This window comes from Oncorhynchus tshawytscha, linkage group LG15 (assembly GCF_018296145.1).
Source record: "Oncorhynchus tshawytscha isolate Ot180627B linkage group LG15, Otsh_v2.0, whole genome shotgun sequence".
NCBI classification, from domain to species: Eukaryota; Metazoa; Chordata; class Actinopteri; order Salmoniformes; family Salmonidae; genus Oncorhynchus; species Oncorhynchus tshawytscha.
The window spans coordinates 17,373,299-17,394,216 of NC_056443.1; the positions used below are offsets into that span (position 1 = coordinate 17,373,299).

Below are 20,918 nucleotides of genomic sequence, written 5' to 3' on the forward strand. Positions count from 1 at the left end.
TTGGATGAGGGGTTACACTCAGGCTTCCTGTGTCTAATGTAAATATTGCTGAGTAATAGGCCTAATGGGCGAGGTGTAAGGATAAGATAAGATAGATAGGGGAAGTGTAAACTCAGATGGCCCACAACAAATCTACTGTAGGCCTGTCATATTTCAATAGAAAACAATATAAATTGATTGTCCATCTTAAAAAAAAATGTTTTACCTTTTTTTAACTAGGCAAGTCAGTTAAGAACAAATGGTTATTTACAATGACGGCCTACCCCATACCAATAAACACATGAATACAAACTGAATCTACATGCCGTGTTAACAAAAATATTCATAAACCGTTATAGCTGGAAATATATTTACAAAGTACAAACCAGTGATAGCCTACAAATCCCGAAAGTCTTAGCAGGGTCCAATTTGACAATCGTCCAATCCGCGTCATGACAGCTCCGCACGTGACTCTGGGTGAAGTTCTTCCTGAGAGAGCGGTGCAAAACAGACTGACAAATCCAGGAACGGAGAATTGCAGTTTGTGTGTAAGTAATACAAATTACGATAAAAAATACCGCGGCGAATAAATTGGGTGGGCTTTTCGGCAGCTGTTGGTTGATGTTATGTTGTGCTGAGACGAGAGAAACGTTCGCCGTTGTGTTCTAAAGTAGCTGTCGGTTTGTGTTGGGCCTTCGCTTATTTCCTGGTCGATGCTCGGGAGCTCATTCTATGGATGTGATGCACTGGCTCGAGTTTTGGCTTTGCGCTCTTGCTGGAATGGGGGGCAAAGTTGTAAAAGTTGTCTTATCGTGTGCTTGAAGCCTTTATTTTGGAAACATTGCTTTCAGTTGGTGGTTATTTTTTGTGTTTACAATGTTATTTGAGCCGTAATGTCTAGTATTGAAGCAGAATGTTTTTTAAATTTTCTTTCAGCGCAACATTGAAGCTAGTTTTGCATTCCATTTCTCCTTCACCTCACTTGATTTGGGGGGATCGGGCTAGTCAGCAAGCAGGAATTACAAGTAAAGTCAGAATACAAAACGTTCCCGAGATGAGTAACGTTAGCGTGATATGGTTTCAATTCAAAACACTATTCGTTTCCCATATTTCTGCATTGAAAGTCTGACTTCACTTGTGACAGTCCCGTGCTAGTGCTACTTTGTTGCTACAGTATTTGCCAGTATTTGTCATGCTGTTGCGTTATTGTTGCAGTGATGCATGTAACACATTGTATCATATTAGCATCGACCATGAAAGTCATCGTGATAATAATCTCAGAGCTTGAAAGGAACATTATTGAATCATTAACGTTACAGACCTCGTGTGGATATTTTTTAGCACATAAATGTATCCAAATGGTTTTTAATATTGCATTCATCCAAAAGAGGTAACCAGAATATAGGACAGAATGCTTGACCCAAATGGCACCCTATTCCCTATATGGTATGCTACATTTGACCAGGGTCCATAGAACTCTGGTCAAAAGTAGTGCACTATGTAGGGTATATGGTGCTATTTTGGATGTAAACCAGTGTTTGACCCACTTGCAGCATCAGCCTACAGTATGATAATATCAACAACAATGCAGGTATTGATTTAGCCCTTTTGGGGGGAGGTCTGTTTCTGTGTCTGTCTCTGTGTCTGTCTGTCTCTGTTGTGTTTGTGTGATGGGATTGAATAGATAAGAGTAGTTTGTAGTAATGTACTGTATGATGAGGCTTGCTAAGCTAGGGCAGCCCCCTTGTCTCCCACTGCCTCCCACCCAGGCAGTGGTCACTTGTCAAATATTCTGGACAAAAATATAAATGCAACCATTTCAAATATGTTGCTCAGATACAGTTCATATAAGGAAATCACTCATTTAAAATAAATTCATTAGGCCCTAATCTATGGATTTCACATGACTGGGCAGGGGCACAGCCAAGGGTGGGCCTGAGAGGGCATAGGCCCACCCACTTGGGAGCCAGCCCCAGCCAATCAGGATGAGTTTTTCCCCTCAGAAGGGCTTTATTACATACATACATACTCCTCAGCACCACCCCTTCCCTCCTCTGACGATCAAGCAGGTGAAGAAGCTAGATGTGGAAATTCTGGCCTGGCATGGTTACACGTGGTCTGCGGTTGTGAGGCCGGTTGGACATACTGACATATTCTTTAAAACGACGTTGGATGCGGCTTATGGTCGAGAAATTAACATTCTCTGGAAACAACTCTGGAGGAAATAAGAGAACTGCACATTTTAGAGTGACCTTTTATTGTCCCCAGCACAAGGTGCACCTGTGTAATGATTATGCTCTTTAATCAGCTGCTTAATATGCCACTAGCAGGGATAATAACAAATTTGGGCACAACATTTGATAGCTTTCTGTGCATTTGGAACATTTCTGAGATCTTATTTCAGCTCATGAAACATGGGACCAGCACTTTACATGTTGCGTTTATATTTTTGTTCAGTGTATATATTTGTCTGTGTTTGTGTGTCTGGCGGGTGTGTGTCAAACGTTTTAAATAACGATGCTCTTTGTCTCGATGCAGCGTAGCACTACCTCATTGGTACAGTATGTTGATGTGACCCGATGTTGCTATATCAGATATAGAGACTGGCACTTTCAATGAAATGATTCATGTCTTGACTTATACCTTTAGCATTTAAAGGGACAATCCAAACTTTGACTTTTAAATCAGTGATATATAGGCCTATCCATTGAAGAATGTAACCTATGAATGCCTCATGAGCTTAGCTCACCTGACTCCCAAAATATAAGCTGTATCACAACCGGATGTGATTGGGAGTCCCATAGGGCGGAACACAATTGGCACAGCGTCGTTCAGGTTTTTGCCGTTGTTGTAAATAAGAATTTGTTCTTACCTAGTTAAATAATGGTTCAATTAAAAAAGAATGTTTTACTCCATTGCTGTTAAACAATATAATAAACAAACACAGTTTAGTTTCAAAACATGGTTAAAACGAACAGTTTGTTCCCATGGATGGTCTGTCCTTGCATCCATATGAATTTGACAGTGGTTAGACCTACATTTCCCCATCCCTCAGCTGTTTACCAAAAAGGTTTCGGGGTTGACTGCTGTGTTCATTTTTCGAATCCCGAGTTGCCCTGTTAAACTGACATCAACCAACCGTTGGTTGATATTCCGGAGCTGGAATAAACCAGGCTGAACTAGGCTATATGATGCTAAATATAACTCAAGTGGTCACTACTTCAAACTGTAATAGCTGCTCCTTGAGATGAGCGGTTTGATTTGTGTGGTGTAGTTTGTGTGTGTGTGTGTTAGGGTAGGGGTTTGAAAAATGTTTCACTATATGAATAGTATCATACATTTTTGTTGGATATCAGATATCCAAGGCAACTCTGCTAGCTAATTTTTTGCATCCACAATGTTATTTATCATCCAATATAACAATGACTGTCTTGACTGGAGTAGCCTAGAGAAGCTAGTTAAGGATCTGCCAGTTTTTTTCAATTTTTGTCTAAAATGACATACCCAAATCTAACTGCCTGTATCTCAGGACCTGAAGCAAGGATATGCATATTCTTGATACCATTTGAAAGGAAACACTTTGAAGTTTGTGGAAATGTGAAATTAATGTATGATAATATAACACAGTACAAAAAAATTGCATGTTTTTTTCTCTGTATGCTAGAGAAATGCCATAATGTATTATTCCAGCCCAGTTGCAATTCAGATTCTGGTCACTAGGTGGCAGCAGTGTATGTGCAATGAACCATTGCATTTCTGTGAAAAAAGATGAATCAATACTGCCCAAATGTGCCAAAAAAATGTATTAATAACTTTTCAAGTTCATTATAATGCACTCTCCTCAAACAATAGCATTGTATTATTTCACTAATAGCTACTGTAAATTGGACAGTGCAGTTAGATTAACACTAATTTAAGCTTTCTGCCAATATAAGATATGTCTATGTCCTGGGAAATGATCTTGTTACTTACAACCTCATCGCGTTAGCTCAACCGTCCCGCGGGGCACCCACTGATCTTGTAGAGGCTAGCTAAGCTCGCTAGCTAGGCTAATTGAGGCCACATGCTGCACTTTCTCCCCAACCCCATTCAGATAAAACAGCCTACCTGTTGGTTGCTCGTTTTAGCCTAATTCTCTTTTTTTTTTAAATGTATTATGCAATTTTATTCCATCTTGCATTGCATTGCATTGAGCTGCTTTGATAGGCCAACATAAACAACAAGCTACCTCTCACTTTCTCCATATATCGCTAACTCTCTTTGTTCAGTATGTTTTATTGTGGTTTGCACCATGCACTACATAAAAACTACATTAAAAAGTTTTTTATTCAATGAATAATTTAACATTTTTCTTTCAGCCTTAGCAGAATATCTAGAATTGCAGGAAATTTGCTTTAAAACAGCTACATTTTGTCACTGCAGCCAACAGGAGGGCCTCTAAATTTTTCAGACAGCGACCGCATCATTGATCATGCTCATGTCTACGCCTACCACCTAAGCTCCATGTTGTTCCTGAAAAAAATATTGTATGTAACAATACCACATGGATATTTTAATTTAATGTCGGAAAAAGTCTTTCAGTGTTAAAATCGGATTAAAATAGGCCTATTTCTCGGGCAAAAATGTAAAACCCACACAAGTTTCTGAAAACGAACGTTCGTTCGGATATTTGAATAACAGCACATCCGTGTGTGTTTTTAAAATATACCTCAGTTTGATTCACAGCTGTGTGTGTTGATATACACTGAGTGTGCAAACATCAGAAACACCTGCACTGAACACTTTCCATGACACACTGACCAGATTTAAGTGCATTCAGGTGGCAGGCGCAACTGTTTGAGTGTGTCAAGAGCTGCAACGCTGATGGGTTTTTCACGCTCAACAGAATCAAGACTGGTCCACCACTCAAAGGTCATACAGCCATCTTGCCATAACTGTGGGAAGCATTGGAGTCAGCATGGGCCAGCATCCATGTGGAATGCTTTCGACATTTTGTAGAATCCATGCCCCAATGAATTGAGGCTGTTCTGAAACACCTTCCCTATTAATTGTTGTCTGCAAAGTAGGCATTAAACATTGTTGTGGACACATCTCATTCCAAAATCATGGGCATTAATATGGGGTTTGTCCCCCCTTTGCAGCTATAACAGCCTCCACTCTTCTGGGAAGACTTTCCACTAGATGTTGGAACATTGCTGCGGGGACTTGCTTCCATTCAGCAACAAGAACATAAGAAGGCCAGCATCCCGGAGTCGTCTCTTCACTGTTGACATTGAGACTGGTGTTTTGCGGGTACTATTTGATGAAGGGAATGGCATCTGGTTTAGAGATCTTCATGGGTCCCAAAAAGTTGGACCCGTTCTGAAGTTAGCCATGGGGCTTTCCCCCACCGACCCCAATATGCAAAAATTCATTTAAATAATATGGGTCCGTTCGGAACGGGTCTCTGAGGACATCTAGACCCGTTCTGTATAGACCTGGTCGGATCCAGTCCCGGTCCGATCCGAGTGAGAGAAGCAGCAGAAAACTACTTTTTTAAGCTACTTTATTAATCTGAGCTGATACAGCACGAGAGGAGGGAGAGAGGTGCCGCTCCAGCAGGTGAGGGAGGGGCCTTACTGTGAGCGAGTGACACATGGAGGGAGAGACGCGACAGCAACCAACCAAGCCGACTCGTGCTACCATAACCTAGCTATGGCAGATAATAGTCAATTTATCATAAAATAAATTGGACTGCATCAAATCGAGACGAGAAGCTAGCTAAAGTTAGCTAGCTAGGCTGAGGCTGCAGTGCATGCGCTTTCGCATCTTACAACTTTTTTAATTCTGTAATTTTAATTTCCATCTTCCGTTGATTTATTTATCTCCTAACTTTTGCCACACACTGCAAGGCTCTATAGTCTATACTGTAGCCTATTGTCTCTTTGATGACTTATGATTGGCCAACAACAAGTTACATGCGCCACGCTCATCTCTCGTGAAAAGCAAGAGCAGCAGCATAAATCATAAAGGTTCTCTCTCTGCTGCAACACTTGCGTTCGGATCTGTACAGGCCCCTCCTGACAAGTCACTTAGAATTACACGTCTCTGGTATTTGGGTACAGGTGGATCTGTGAAGACCTCTAATGTGATTCTACTTTTTGGGGATAACCATGAGTGGAAACAGTCCCAATGACTTTATTAATCAATATTGATATCTTACGTTTTGTTCTCTGACCTCTCCTCTCCTTCTATCTTCTCTCCTCCTGTAGAGTCAGTGGAAGAAGCACTCCCCTGTAGAGTCATGGCCTCTGCATCAATACCAGTCTACAACCGCTCAAATAACCCCCTGGAGAACAGCTCTAGTCAGAATGTAAGGATCTCGCTCTCTTCCTCGCTTCTCTTTCCCTTCTCTCTGTCTTTCTCTATTTGAATTCAAAGGGCTCTCTATACTCGCATGTTATTTCTCAAACTCTCTCTCTGTTCTATGTTTTTTTTGGTGGTTTGCAGCATATATAATTAGCTCTATTGATACCGTACTACCGACCACATCTAATAAGCTGTTTCAGCGGTTAGGCTGAGCAGGGAAGATGATGGTGCCAGTCCACACTAATACATGCAAACTCTCATCTCTCTCACTTACATACTCGTATGCATTCACGCATCCCTCTACACCAGGAATCCCCAGTAGGTGGCCCACCGGGGATTTTATTTGGCCCCACAAGTTTTCTTTGCAAAAATGTCTAAAAACCTATTTTCACTTTGTCATTATGGGTCATTGTGTGTAGATAGATGAGGGGTATTTTTTTTTATCCATCTGCAATCTCAAGTCAGTGACCAAACTTTTTAACCATGCATTTCCTAGGTTGCTGCTGTTACTAGCTACTTACCCTCTTCTGTCATTAAAAAGTTATGGTGGCTCTACCTAACATCCATAGGCAGTAGTGCTGTCTTACTCACGGCTGTGTTGAAAGCTCTTATGTAGGAACTCTGTCTGTACAGTTCCGGCAACCAGCATGAAAGCAATTTATAGCACATAGTTTTTTTTAGATCATGTGTCAGTTGGGTCAATTTTTTTTTTAAACGTTCCTTCGGCCTTCCAGGATAGTGTACACGGTATAGAGTTTTTGTCAATACAGACACCCTCTGTCATAGATTACTCATTCCTATTGGCTCTCGAATCAGGAAGTCCTCGAGTGGTGGGCCAATAAAAACAGTGCTCTTATAGCATTGACTGTTGAGGGTTTTCCATGCAAAACAAATGACGGCTAGGTACAGTACTATGGACACAAGTGTGGCTTTGTCGAGACCTAGGGAGGCTAGACGCCAAAGGAAACAGTGCCCCTTGCTAGACACACAAACACTCTCTCTCTCACACACACTCTCTTGCGCATGCGGATGTGCACATGCTAAACAGTAGCCTCATTCTCTTTCTCTCCCTCTCTCTCGCATACAGTACATCCCTGAAGATTTAGTGTTTTGTTAGCTGCTACTCTTCCTGCGGTCCAAACAGGAACAAAACAACACATCATAATATAACAGTAGACTACATCATAAATAATACAATGCATCATAATAAAACAGTAGGCTACATCATAATAATACAATACATCATAAAACAATAAGCTACATCATAATAAAACAATACATCATAATAAAACAATAGGCTACATCATAAATAATACAATACATCATACAAGACATTGTGCATTGTGCAAATTTGCACAGCTCCTTTATTAAAAATGTACAATATTAAAACAATACAATATTACAAAATGTGTGTTTTGTAGTGTGTGTGTCTTCACAGTCCGCGTTGTACTGCAGTGTGAAATGTTTTTTTAATCTGATTGTACTGCTAGCTTGAGTTAATTGATGTGTAAGAGTTCCATGTAGTCATGGCTCTGTAGTGCTGTGCGTTTCCCAGCCTCTCTTCTGGAGTTGGGGACTGAGAAGAGACCCCTGGTGGCATGTCTTGTGGGGGTATGTACTATATGGGTGTCTGAGCTGTGTGTTAGCTGTTTGAACAGACAGTTCGGTGCTTTCAACACGTCAATACCTCTCACAAAGACAAGTAGTGATGCAATCAATCTCTCCTCCACTTTGAGCCAGGAGAGATTGACATGCATGTTCTTAATATTAGCCCTCTGTGTACATCGAAGGTCCACCTGTGCTGCTTTGTTCTGCGACAAGTGTAATTTGCCTATGTCCATCTTTTCACCACTTGACCATATAACTGGGCTGTAGTCCAGGTGTAATAAAACCAGGGGCAGTAGGACTTGCTTTGTGGAATGTGATGTCAAAAAAGCAGAGCATCTCTTTATTACAGGCATACTTCTCCCCATCTTTACATCTATATGTTTTGACCATGACAGTTTACATACTAAGGTAACACTAAGTCATTTAGACTCCTCAACTTGTTCAACAGCCACACCATTTATTACCAGATTCAGCTGGGGTCTAGAACTTAGTGAATGATTTGTACCAAATACAATGCCCTTAGTTTCAGAGATGTTCAGGACTAAGGCTGTTGCGGTGACCATATTACCTCCACACCCGGCAGTCATGATTCATGACCACAGTAAAATTCCACGTCACCGTTAGGTCAAGGTAATCTCCTTTTTATGCACTTTGGACATACTTTGGTAGTACCCAATTTGCTAACAACCATCAGGTCACTAATGGCCTGGTACTCGGGGCTCTATTGTCCCTCTAACCACTCGGGCATCAATGCAAATAAAATCACAAAACGCATCAAAACAGTATGTTGCTTTTAAAGCTCACCTCACTGTGATGATCAACTTGAAGAAAGAAGTTCAACAGCAGGTTGAAACTGAGTGTAAAACATGGTCAATGTGGATTTTGCTTCAAAGCCGAACATAATATAGACAGCACTTCCTAAGGTGATGATTAATTCAAAAACACCCATAGACATATTAGAGCCTATGCATACACAATCTGCTTAGGAGCCCAAGCCCCCCCAAAAAAGGAATTTAAATGATTGTTATGCCGTTATACAATACATTGCCTACTGCGTACAGTACCAGTCAAAAGTTTGGACACAAACTTCTTTACATTTACAATTTTTTTCATTGTAGAATAATAGTGAAGACATCAAAACTATGAAATCACACATGGAATCATGTAGTAACCAAAAAAGTATTAAACGACTCCAAATATAGCTTTGCGTACGCTTGTCATTCTCTCAACCAGCTACATGAAGTAGTCACCTGGAATGCGTTCCAATTAACATTTGTGCCTTTTCTGGACATTTGTGGAATTTCTTAACACTTAATGTGTTTGAGCCAATCAGTTGTTTTGTGACAAGGTAGGGGTGGTATAAAGAAGATAGCCCTATTTGGTAAAAGACCAAGTCCATATTATGGCAAGAACGGCTCAAATAAGCAAAGAGAAACAACAGTCCATTACTTTAAGACATGAAGGTCAGTCTATCCTGAACATTTCAATAACTTTGAAAGTTTCTTCAAGTGCAGTCGCAAAAACCATAAAGTGCTATGATGAAACTGTCTCTCATGAGGACCACCACAGGAAAGGAAGACCCAGAGTTACCTCTGCTGCAGAGGATAAGTTCATTAGAGTTACCAGCCTCAGAAATTGCAGCCCAAATAAATGCTTCACAGAGTTCAAGTAACAGACACATCTCAACAGCAACTGTTCAGAGGAGACTGAGTGAATCAGGCCTTCACGGTCTAATTGCTGCAAAGAAACCACTACTGAAGGACACCAATAAGAAGAAGAGACTTGCTTGGGTCAAGAAACATGAGCAATGGACATCGGACCGGTGGAAATCTGTCGTCTGAGTCCAAATTTGAGATTTTTGGTTCCAAACGCCGTGTCTTAGTGAGACGCAGAGTAGGTGAACGGATGATCTCCACATGTGTAGTTCCCACCATGAAGGATGGAGGAGGTGGTGTGATTGTGTGTTTTGCTGGTGACACTGTGATTTATTTAGATTTCAAGGCACTATTAACCAGCATGGCTACCACAGCATACTGCAACTAAACACCATCCCTTCTGGTTTGTGCTTAGGCCCACTGTCATTTGTTTAACAACAGAACAATGACCCAAAACTCACCTCCAGGCTGTGTAAGGGCTATTTGACCAAGGAGGAGAGTGATGGAGTGCTGCATCAGATGACCTGGCCCCCACAATCACCTGTTAATTCTTCGGTTTGATGTTGTCACCTTTATTCTACAATATAGAAAATAGTAAAACTAAAGAAAAACCCTTGAATAAGTAGGCGTGTCAAGATTTGACTGGTATTGTATTACGCATGGCAGAAAAACATTAAACTGATTTAAGATGTCTTTGGTACATAATTGCTCTAGCCTATACTCCAATATTAAACCAATTTGAGTAATGTCCTTTTAGTTTGGACTGTATTAATATGCATACTGAATGGACTGGTTACCTAATATAACGCTCCAAATTTCTATCCACGAGTCTGGGAGAGAACGTATTGCCCTTGGCGATGCTGTTGGTTGATTGGTTGTGCAGGGCGGCTTACAGGTAGCCTACAATTATAGTGAATTAATTTTTTTAATATCCTAGTAATAGGACATTTAAAAAATATATTTTCATAATAAATTGGGTGACACACCTTTAGCTATTCAGGACCAGTTTACAGCTGATATCTCAAAGTGCTGTACAGAAACCCAGCCTAAAACCCCAAACAGCAAGCAATGCAGGTGTAGAAGCACGGTGGCTAGGAAAAACTCCCTAGAAAGGCCAATTTCTAGGAAGAAACCTAGAGAGGAACCAGGCTATGTGGGGTGGCCAGTCCTCTTCTGGCTGTGCCGGGTGGAGATTATAACAGAACATGGCCAAGATGTTCAAATGTTCATAAATGACCAGCATGGTCGTATAATAATAAGGCAGAATAGTTGAAACTGGAGCAGCAGCACGGTCAGGTGGACTGGGGACAGCAAGGAGTCGTCATGTCAGGTAGTCCTGGGGCATGGTCCTAGGGCTCAGGTCCTCTGAGAGAGAGAAAGAGAGAATTGGAGAACGCACACTTAGATTCACACAGGACACCGAATAGGACAGGAGAGGTACTCCAGATATAACAAACTGAGCCTAGCCCCCCGACACAAACTACTGCAGCATAAATACTGGAGGCTGAGACAGGAGGGGTCAGGAGACACTGTGGCCCCATCCGAGGACACCCCCGGACAGGGCCAAACAGGAAGGATATAACCCCACCCACTTTGCCAAAGCACAGCCCCCACACCACTAGAGGGATATCTTCAACCACCAACTTACCATCCTGAGACAAGGCTGAGTATAGCCCACAAAGATCTCCGCCATAGCACAACCCAAGGGGGGGCGCCAACCCAGACAGGATGACCACATCAGTGAATCAACCCACACAGGTGACGCACCCCTTCCAGGGATGGCATGAGAGAGCCCCAGTAAGCCAGTGATACATGGACACACATGCTTTGTTTAATGCCAGTGGCACATCATTGGTAAAAATACAAAAGAGTAGAGGGCCCAGAGAGCTGCCCTGTGGTACACCAAACTTTACATTTGACATAAGACAAGCTTCTATTAAAGGAAACCATTTGAGTTATATTTGATAGATAGCGCTGAATCCACAATATGCCAGAAGATGAAAAGCCATAATACAAGCTGCACTGAAAATCTAACCGTACAGTTCACACAATCTTCTTAATCAATCTTTCATTCTTAATTGATTTGTAAACATTTCTAAAAACAATTCACTTTGACATTGTCATTGGCCAACATACAATACTCCATCTCAATTGAATCAATTTTAAATTCAGGCTGTAATAAAACAATGTGGAAAAAGTGAAGGGGAATGAATACTTTCTGAAGGCACTGTATTTGAGTGCTAAAAATAGAAGTGAACTATACCTAACACGTATAAGTGGTTTATGTTAATTTCCCATCCGTTGTCGGGGCTGCTTGTCAAGCAGCAGAAGTTAACTGATCATGTTTACTTAGCAAGCTACCGCTTGAAACTTTGTACAGTTGGCTTTTTTTGTGTGCTAATGTATAAAAAGGCCACTGTGTTCTTGGGAACCTTCAATGCTGCAGAAATGTTTTGGTACCCTTCCCCATTTCTGTGCCTCGACACAATCCTGCCTTGGACACAATTCCTTTGACCTCATGGCTTGGTTTTTGCTCTGACATGCACTGTGAACTGTGGGAACTTATATAGACAGGTGTGCCTTTCCAAATAATGTCCAATCAATTGAATTTACCACAGGTGGACTCCAAGTTGTAGAAACATCTCAAGGATGATCAATGGAAATAGGGATGCAACTGAGCTGAATTTCGAGTCCCATAGCAAATGCTCTGAATACTTATGTAAATAAGGTATTACTGTTTGTATTTTTTATAAATTTGCAAAAACGAACACGTTTTTTTGCTATGTCATTCTGGGGTATTGTGTGTAGATTGCTGAGGTTTTATTTTTTTTAAACTTTTTTACATTAAGGCTGTATCTTAACAAAATGTGGAAAAAGTCAAGGGGTCTGAATACTTGCCGAAGGCACTGTATCTGGATGATTTATAAAGTCAGGCACGTTTAACATGTAGGCTATTGATTATAGACCTAATTAAGTTGAGGTTTCCTCTCTCCTCACTTTTCTCAGACAATTTATGGCAAGGGCTGTTTTCTCGTCTCCTAATGCTGCTGCTGCCGCCAATATTCTGGTTAACTTTGCTGTTTTGCACATAGCGACATGGTCTAGGAAAAGCCAATTCAACAGCGCGCTGATTGTGTTTCAGGACAGCGGCTGCTATCCAATGCGGTAGAAATCTCTTTTTGTTATAAAATAATATAATTTGTATTTGTGTTGCACCATTGTTCTTACAAGATATAACCACATACGTGCTACTGAAATTGTGTCTTAAAGTGATGGACTGTGTCGCCCCCATGGCCTCCACAATTGATTAGTCCCCTCAGACAGACGCGAATCAGACAAGTGTCTTGTTTTTTGCTTCTGCTCTGCTAAAGAATTTTCTGTCTACCAACAGCCTATCGACCAAACAATCTAAATGTGGTCAGCCTTAATTGATGGGCCATGTCAAATTGGCTAGCTAGCTAATAACAGATCACGTCAATATGGCTAGTTAACGTGCTAACTCTCCGGGGATAAACTAAATGGCTATATCCAAATATTGTTTGATTTGCTTGCCATCTATAGTGGTGACGACAGTAGTCCGACTGACAACTTTACCAGAACGAGAACTTGCAGATGTCAAGCTGTGTAACTCTGATTGAGCTCTGCATCGTATTGTGACGGTTTATTGATAATGACTTGGTGGCACAATGAGTTGAGATATTGGAATCCTCTTATCTTAACCTGTGTATATTGAACCTAGGAGCAAAGAAGGAAGTAAATGCCGTGTGTATCTTTCTCTTTAAAGAGGTGTGTGTGCCCTATTAATGTTCCACACTCTGTTTTGATGGCAGGCATCCAGAGAGAGTCTGAAGATGGAACCACTGGCAGTCACCCTACTGCCCGGAGAGGAGAGAGTCATAGGTGAGTTTTCTAAACTGTTTCTGGGTGAATCTCAATTGTATTTCCTTGATTGCGTGCATCCTCGCTCCTCAAAACGTATTGGAGGTGAAGATCTGAGTGGAGGAGCCTCAGATCTTCTGCTCCAATGTGGGAAGAAATAAAGAATTGAGGAAATATTATTGAGATTCGCTCTCTGTCTCAAAGGAACCTCTCATAACAGCAACTCTCACTAGTGGTTAGTTTCAGATTCCATAGATGGTTACATCATATAGGATTTCTTGAATGTATCTGTATTTAGCCTTGTAACCTTTGTCTAGCTGTCTTAGAGGAACTTCTCATAACAGGAAGAACTCGTGTTTTTTTTCTCTAGCCTTGAAATTTGGTGACATCATTCAGCTGCAGTAGTTGGTGTCTTAGAATACTTACAGTGCATTCAGAACATTTTTTCCACATTTTGTTACGTTACAGCCTTATTCTAAAATTGATACTTTTTTTCTTGCCATTGTATAATGTATGTGAACCCTTAAATTGGTCATCAAATTTGATCTGATCTTCATCTAAGTCACAACAGACAAACAGTGTGCTTAAACTAATAACACATACATTATTGTATTTCCTTGTCTATATTGAATACATCATTTAAACAAACATTCACAGTGTAGGTTGGAAAGGGTATGTGAACCCCGAGGCTAATGACTTCTCCAAAAGCTAATTGGAGTCAGGAGTCCGCTAACGTGGAGTCCAATCAATGAAATGAGATTGGAGAGATTGGTTAGAGCTGCTCTGCCCTATAAAAAACACTCAAGAAATTTGAGATTGCTTTTCACTAGAAGCATTGCCTGATGTGAACCATGCCTCAAACAAAAGAGATCACAGAAGACCTAAGATTAAGAATTGTTGACTTGCATAAAGCTGAAAACGGTTACAAAAATATCTCTAAAAGTCTTGAACATCAGTCCACAGTAAGAAATTGTCTATAAATGGAGAAAGTTCAGCACTGTTGCTACTCTCCCTATGAGTAGCAGTCCTGCAAAGATGACTGCAAGAGCACAGCGCAGAATGCTCAGTGAGGTTAAGAAGAATCCTAGAATGTCAGCTAAAGACTTGCAGAAATATCTGTAACATGCAAACATCCCTGTTGATGAGTCTACAATACGTGAAACACTAAACAAGAATGGTGTTCATGGGAGGACACCACAGAAGAAGCCTCTGCTGTCCAAAAAACCCATTGCTGCACGTCTGAAGTTTGCAAAAGTGCACCTGGATGTTCCACTGGCAAAATATTCTGTGAACAGATGAAACTACAGTTGAGTTGTTTGGAAGGAACACACAATGAATTCCCAAGTTTAGCCTAACATTCTCCTGCAAAATGTCTTGATATCTGTCTGCCAATTGAAGCTCAAATTAATTTGGGTGACACAACAGGACAACGACCCAAAACAGAGAAGTAAATCAACAGAATGGCTTCAACAGAAGAAAATACCCCTTCCGGAGTGGCCCAGTCAGAGTCCTGACCTCAACCCGATTTGAAAAGTTGTGGCATGACCTCGAGAGCAGTTCACACCAGACATCCCAAGAATATTGCTGAACTGAAACAGTTTTGTAAAGAGGAATGGTCCAAAGTTCCTCCTGACCGTTGGACAGGTCTTATCCGCAACTACAGAAAATGTTTGGTTGATGTTATTGCTGCCAAAGGAGGGTAAACCAGTTATTAAATCCAAGAGTTCACAAACTTTTTCCACCCTGTACTGTGAATGTTTACACGGTGTGTAAAGACATGAAAATGTATAATTGTTTGTGTTATTAGTTTAAGAAGACTTTGTCTGTTGTGACCTAGATGAAGATCAGATCAAATTTTATGACCAATTTATGCAGAAATCCAGGTATTTTGTGATGGTTAAGTTTGTCTCTCCTCATTTGATAGTAAAAAGTCAGAGTTATACTTCAACTAAATCTTTAATCACTTATTAGGGAGCAGGTCAATACAACCAGTGGCGGTTCTAGACCATTTCAACTGGGGGGGCCAAGCTGGGGCCAGTTGTACTGTTAGAGGGGCCAGTTACATTAGACGTTATTGTTGTCATATCGTTTTCTTCACTGCATTGCAGGCGGAAGACCATGTTCATAATCATCATCGTTGCCACTGTCTAATAACGGATGTAAAAAAAGAACGATAGCAAAAATTAGTTATGTAAAAATTATTTCATACTCCACATTTAGGGGGACCACAAGGGAGTCCAAAATTGTCACAGGGGCACTAGCCCCCCCTGGCCCGCCCCCAGAACCGCTAATGAATACAACTCGCATATAAAAAGTGAATCGATTGAGTGCTCTACGATAATGATGGCTGGTCGACGATTCACGCTCAGATGATACGTTGAGAGCTCTGAGACAAAATAGCCAAGATACACCCTTTTCAACCTACATGACGAACAACGGATATATAGAATGGGTCACGAGGTTAAGATTTGTATGAAAGATACAGTCTGCTATGTATTATAGGTATCTGCTGTGTCAACAATTTTCATTGTGTAGAGACCAGTGTCTGGCCCTCCGACTCCAAACTGGAACCATCTCTTCCTGATACGGTATAGAACAGAAACATTAACTCGTGCTCTTTAGGTTTTATCACCCAAAATACATTGTAAATCTCCTCCCAGAGGCCCATCCTCAGTAGAACACACACACAGTAGTTAACAGAATACACTATTCTGTGCAATAAAAGTATTATAACAATCTTGCAATTTTCCACCATAATTTCCAAAGGGTTCATGTACTTTTTCTTGGCACAGTACATTATTTTATAAGAAAGAAATTCTCATCACACAATAACCCATAATGACAAAGCAAAAACTGTTTTTTAGAAACGTTTGCAAATGTATAAAAATGATCCAGAAGAAGATTGGAAGAATGTCCGATGAAACCAAAATATAACTTTTTGGTAAAAACTCAACTCGTCATGTTTGGAGGAGAAAGAATGCTGAGTTGCATCCAAAGAACACCATACCTACTGTGAAGCATGGGGGTGGAAACATCATGCTTTGGGGCTGTTTTTCTGCAAAGGGACCAAGACGACTGATCCGTGTAAAGGAAAGAATGAATGGGGCCATGTATCGTGAGATTTTGAGTGAAAACCTCATTCCATCAGCAAGGGCATTGAAGATGAAACGTGGCTGGGTCTTTCAGCATAACAATGATCCCAAACACACCGCCCGGGCAACGAAGGAGTGGCTTCGTAAGAAGCATTTCAAGGTCCTGGAGTGGCCTAGCCAGTCTCCAGATCTCAACCCCATAGAAAATCTTTGGAGGGAGTTGAAAGTCCGTGTTGCCCAGCAACAGCCCCAAAACATCACTGCTCTAGAGGAGATCTGCATGGAGGAATGGGCCAAAATACCAGCAACCGTGTGTGTGAGAACCTTGTGAAGACTTACAGAAAACATTTGACCTCTTTCATTGCCAACAAAGGGTAGAGAACAAAGTATTGAGAAACTTTTGTTATTGACCAAATACTTATTTTCCACCATAATTTGCAAATAAATTCATAAAAAATCCTACAATGTGATTTTCTGGATTTTGTTTTCTCATTTTGTCTGTCATAGTTGAAGTGTACCTATGATGAAAATTACAGGCCTCATCTTTTTAAGTGGGAGAACTTGCACAATTGGTGGCTGACTAAATACTTTTTTGCCCCATTGTAAGTATTCAGACCCTTTGCTATGGGACTCAAAAGGTTCATCCCGTTTCCATTGATCATCCTTGAGATGTTTCTACAACTTGATTGAAGTCCACCTGTGGTAAATTCAATTGATTGGACATGATTTGGAAAGGCACACACCTGTCTACATAAGGTCCCACAATTGACAATGCATGTCAGAGCAAGAACTAAGCCATGAGGTCGAAGGAATTGTCCGTAGAGCTCCAGGACAAGATTGTGTCGAGGCATAGAACTGTGGAAGGGTACCAAAAAATGTCTGCAGCATTGATGCTCCCCAAGAACACAGTGGCCTCCATTAGTCTTAAATGGAAGTTGTTTGGAACCACCAAGGCTCTTCCTAGAGCTGACTGCCCGGCCAAACTGAGCAATCGGGGGAGAAGGGCCTTGGTCAGGAAGGTGACCAAGAACCCGATTGTCACTCTGACAGAATTCCTCTGCGGAGATGGGATAACCTTCCGGAAGGACAACCATCTCTGCAGCACTCCACCAATCAGGCCTTTATGAAAAAGGCCCATGACAGCGTATACAAGTTTGTGAAAAGGCACCTATAAAATATTCTCTGGTCTGATGAAACCAAGATTGAACTCTTTGGCATGAATGTCAAGCGTCACATCTGGAGGAAACCCCGCACCATCCCTACGGTGAAGCATGGTGGTGGCAGCATCATGCTGTAGGGATGTTTTTCAGTGGCAGCGAGACTAGTCAGGATCGAGGGAAAGATGAACGGAGCAAAGTACAGAGATCCTTGATTAGAGCACTCAGGACCTCAGACTGGGGCGAAGGTTCACCTTCCAACAGGACAACAACCCTAAGCACATAGCCAAGACAACGCAGTAGTGGCTTTGGGACAAGTCTCTGAATGTCCTTGAGTGGCCCGGACTTGAAACCGATCGAACAACTCTGGAGAGACCTGAAAATAGCTGTGATGTGACGATCCCCATCCAACCTGACAGAGCTTGAGAGCATCTGCAGAGAAGAATGGGAGAAACAACCCAAATACAGGTGTGCCAAGCTTGTAACGTCATACCCAGGAAGTCTCAAGGCTGTAATCGCTGCCAAATATGCTTCAACAAAGTACTGCGTAAAGTGTCTGAATACTTTATGTAAATGTGATATTTCGGGTAATATTTTTAATACATTTTCTAATATTTCTAAACTGTTATTGTTTTTTCATTATGGGGTGTTGGTTGTGTGTGTGTGTGTAGATTGAGGGGGAAAATAACGACTTCATCAATTTTAGAATAAGGCTGTAACATAACAATGTGGAAAAAGTCTAGGGTTCTAAACCCTTTCCGAATGCACTGTATATACAGTATACCGCCCACACCAAAACGTGGTGTGTAAGTGTTTACTGTAAATATAACCCGAGAGGTGGTAGGGAGGAGATTCCTGTTGGGGTTGTCACAGGAGAGGCTCAATATGGAACCAACTCTCCCAGACGTGTCAACTTGCATTGTTCCAGAGTAGTTATAATGTCGCTATTGCTCTCTCAATTTGTCTCTCCTCTTCAAGGCTTTATTGGCACGGGAAACATGTTTACATTGCCAAAGCAAGTGAAATAGAGTAATGTTTATTGTTCATTTTTTGTCTATCTCCGCTCTCACTCGCTCTCTGGGATCACTTCTGCCGATGTTATTTATTGCTTGGATGATTTAAAGACTGGTTGAATACAGCTTTTGAAAATGTTTTATTTTCTTGCTGTAGTGTTTACATCATTGTTTGTGGGTACGTGTGCATTGTATATTCTTTGTCATTCATATATTGCTCGTTTTCTCGCTCTCCCCCCAAGACAAAGACATAATGTACATATGTCCATTCAGCGGACCTGTCAAAGGCAAAGTCTTCATTACTAACTACAGACTGTACTTCAAGAGTGCAGACGCAGTGAGTAGTACACACACGCGTACACACTCCCAGGGACTACCGCTGGGACAAAGCACACACACACACACACACACACACATACATCTGTCTGGTGGTTGTGTCTTGTGTGGCAGACAGATGGAAGGCATCAGAACACCCAGTCAGTCTAACTCTCTAAATAACATGACTGCTATATACTTAACTACTCCTTGTCATTGAACTGTTTGACCAAGAAATCAAAGAGCATATGAGAAATCCACAATCACCGGTTCCTGTGGCATGCATTGAAACGTGTGGCCTTATCGTGGCTTTCTTTCGCAGAATTACAAGAAATGAACATACTTGTTTAGTAAAAGTGTTCACTAGTAAACACCATGTTAAGGTGTGGAACGTTCATTGTATTACAAGAAAAATAAATAGCAGGTCTATTTCGATTCAGCAGGTGGCATAATCTGTCCGCCCACAATTCACTACGCTCCATTACTTTAGCATGGCTTTAGCGCAGGACACAATACACAGACATAGTCCACCAGAAGATTTCAAACATCTGCCACTGAAAAACAGAAGTGTTTTGATGCTCAGATGTTTACCATAGTAGACACCTATGTCATGAATGATGACACAGGTTTCCACCGCCAGCTTAGTGGAGAAAAGCCAAACGCAGGACAGACAACCACAGATGCTGACCTGTCACTATCGTGGATTTAGCCATCCGGCCTTCCGAAGTCAGAAGGAACTGAGTCACCATCAGCAAAAAGAACACAAGATATCAGTTGCCTATAATCTAGCTAAAATTGAAGCCAGATCTAAAAGAAACACAGACAACACAGTTGATGCACTTTTCAGTTATCACTGTGGCCTGTGTGTATACATTCTATACATGAGGGTGATGGAGAGAACCTGCAGGCTGTGGAAATTCAAAACGCTGCATTTTTAGGCAAGCCGAGAGAAGAAAACACAGCCTGGAGGGTCTGAAACGGCAGTTTGATCTAGCCTCATAAAGCCCCAGCGTGTCTCAAAGACTCCGGTGGAACGGCACAGTGAATACAGGTGGTGGATCAGAAAACAACATAGCATTACACTTGAACTGAGAACACCATGTGTGCCACACAAAAGACCTCATGCAACATCAAGGGGCCCGTGTCAAGTTTGACATTGCACAGAAAGTCAGCAGGACCATTGGAGAGCAGACAGACTTCATGCATCAATATGATAAAGACTTTGAGCTGAAGGCAGAGTGTGGAAAGCACTCAATCTCAAGTAGATCTGAGGACATCGACCATATAGTAAGTGTGCTTCTTTATTGGAAGTTGTTTCCTTTTGACACCTGGCAGGTTTTATTTACCCAAGCTTCCGGAACTTCCAAATGAAGCTGTTGCACAAATTGGACTATGAGGAACTATAGTTGTGGATCAACAACCACAAACTGAGCTTACACTGTGAGAAGAACCAACTGTCTGCTCATTTGGCACACAGGCAGAGGCACAAACATTTGACAGTTGATTTCAGCTGCAGTGTTAACCCTAGAATGGAAATGATCTTAAACGCCGCAATTAGAGAAGTAATGTAGGAAAGAGGAAAGAAGATGTAGTACTGAAACCAATGACAATGTAGACTCAACCTGTGTTTTTATACCGTTACATTCTTCGGTGCATTTATTTGTATAATTATTTAAACAGAAAATATTATACAGAGCCTTCAAGGTATTCATACTCCTTGATTTATTCCTCATTTTGTTGTGTTACAACCTGAATTTAAAATGGATTCAAAATAGTTTTTTTTTTCTCACCCATCTACACACAATATCCCATTATGGGAATGTGAAACCATGTATTTATAAATGTTTTCTAATTTATTTAATTTGAAAATGA

The 20,918-nt window shown here is 41.2% G+C and overlaps 1 protein-coding gene across 4 annotated transcripts in view; it reads left to right on the forward strand.

Moving 5' to 3' along the window:
- Nucleotides 1–416: 416 nt before the first annotated feature.
- The window catches only part of LOC112214515 (myotubularin), a 51,271-nt gene continuing 30,769 nt past the window's right edge, over nt 417–20,918 (forward strand). For 2 of the 4 annotated variants that reach the window (XM_024373310.2, XM_024373311.2), the window contains exons 1-3: nt 417–527; nt 13,421–13,490; nt 18,974–19,068. In XM_024373310.2, the coding sequence (XP_024229078.1) occupies nt 432–527; nt 13,421–13,490; nt 18,974–19,068 (261 nt within the window). In that variant the 5' untranslated portion in view covers nt 417–431. Of the gene's footprint in view, nt 528–6,230; nt 6,332–13,420; nt 13,491–18,587; nt 18,748–18,973; nt 19,069–20,918 lie in introns of those variants that run through there. The other 2 variants (XM_024373313.2, XM_042298209.1) reach the window with 2 other exon arrangements.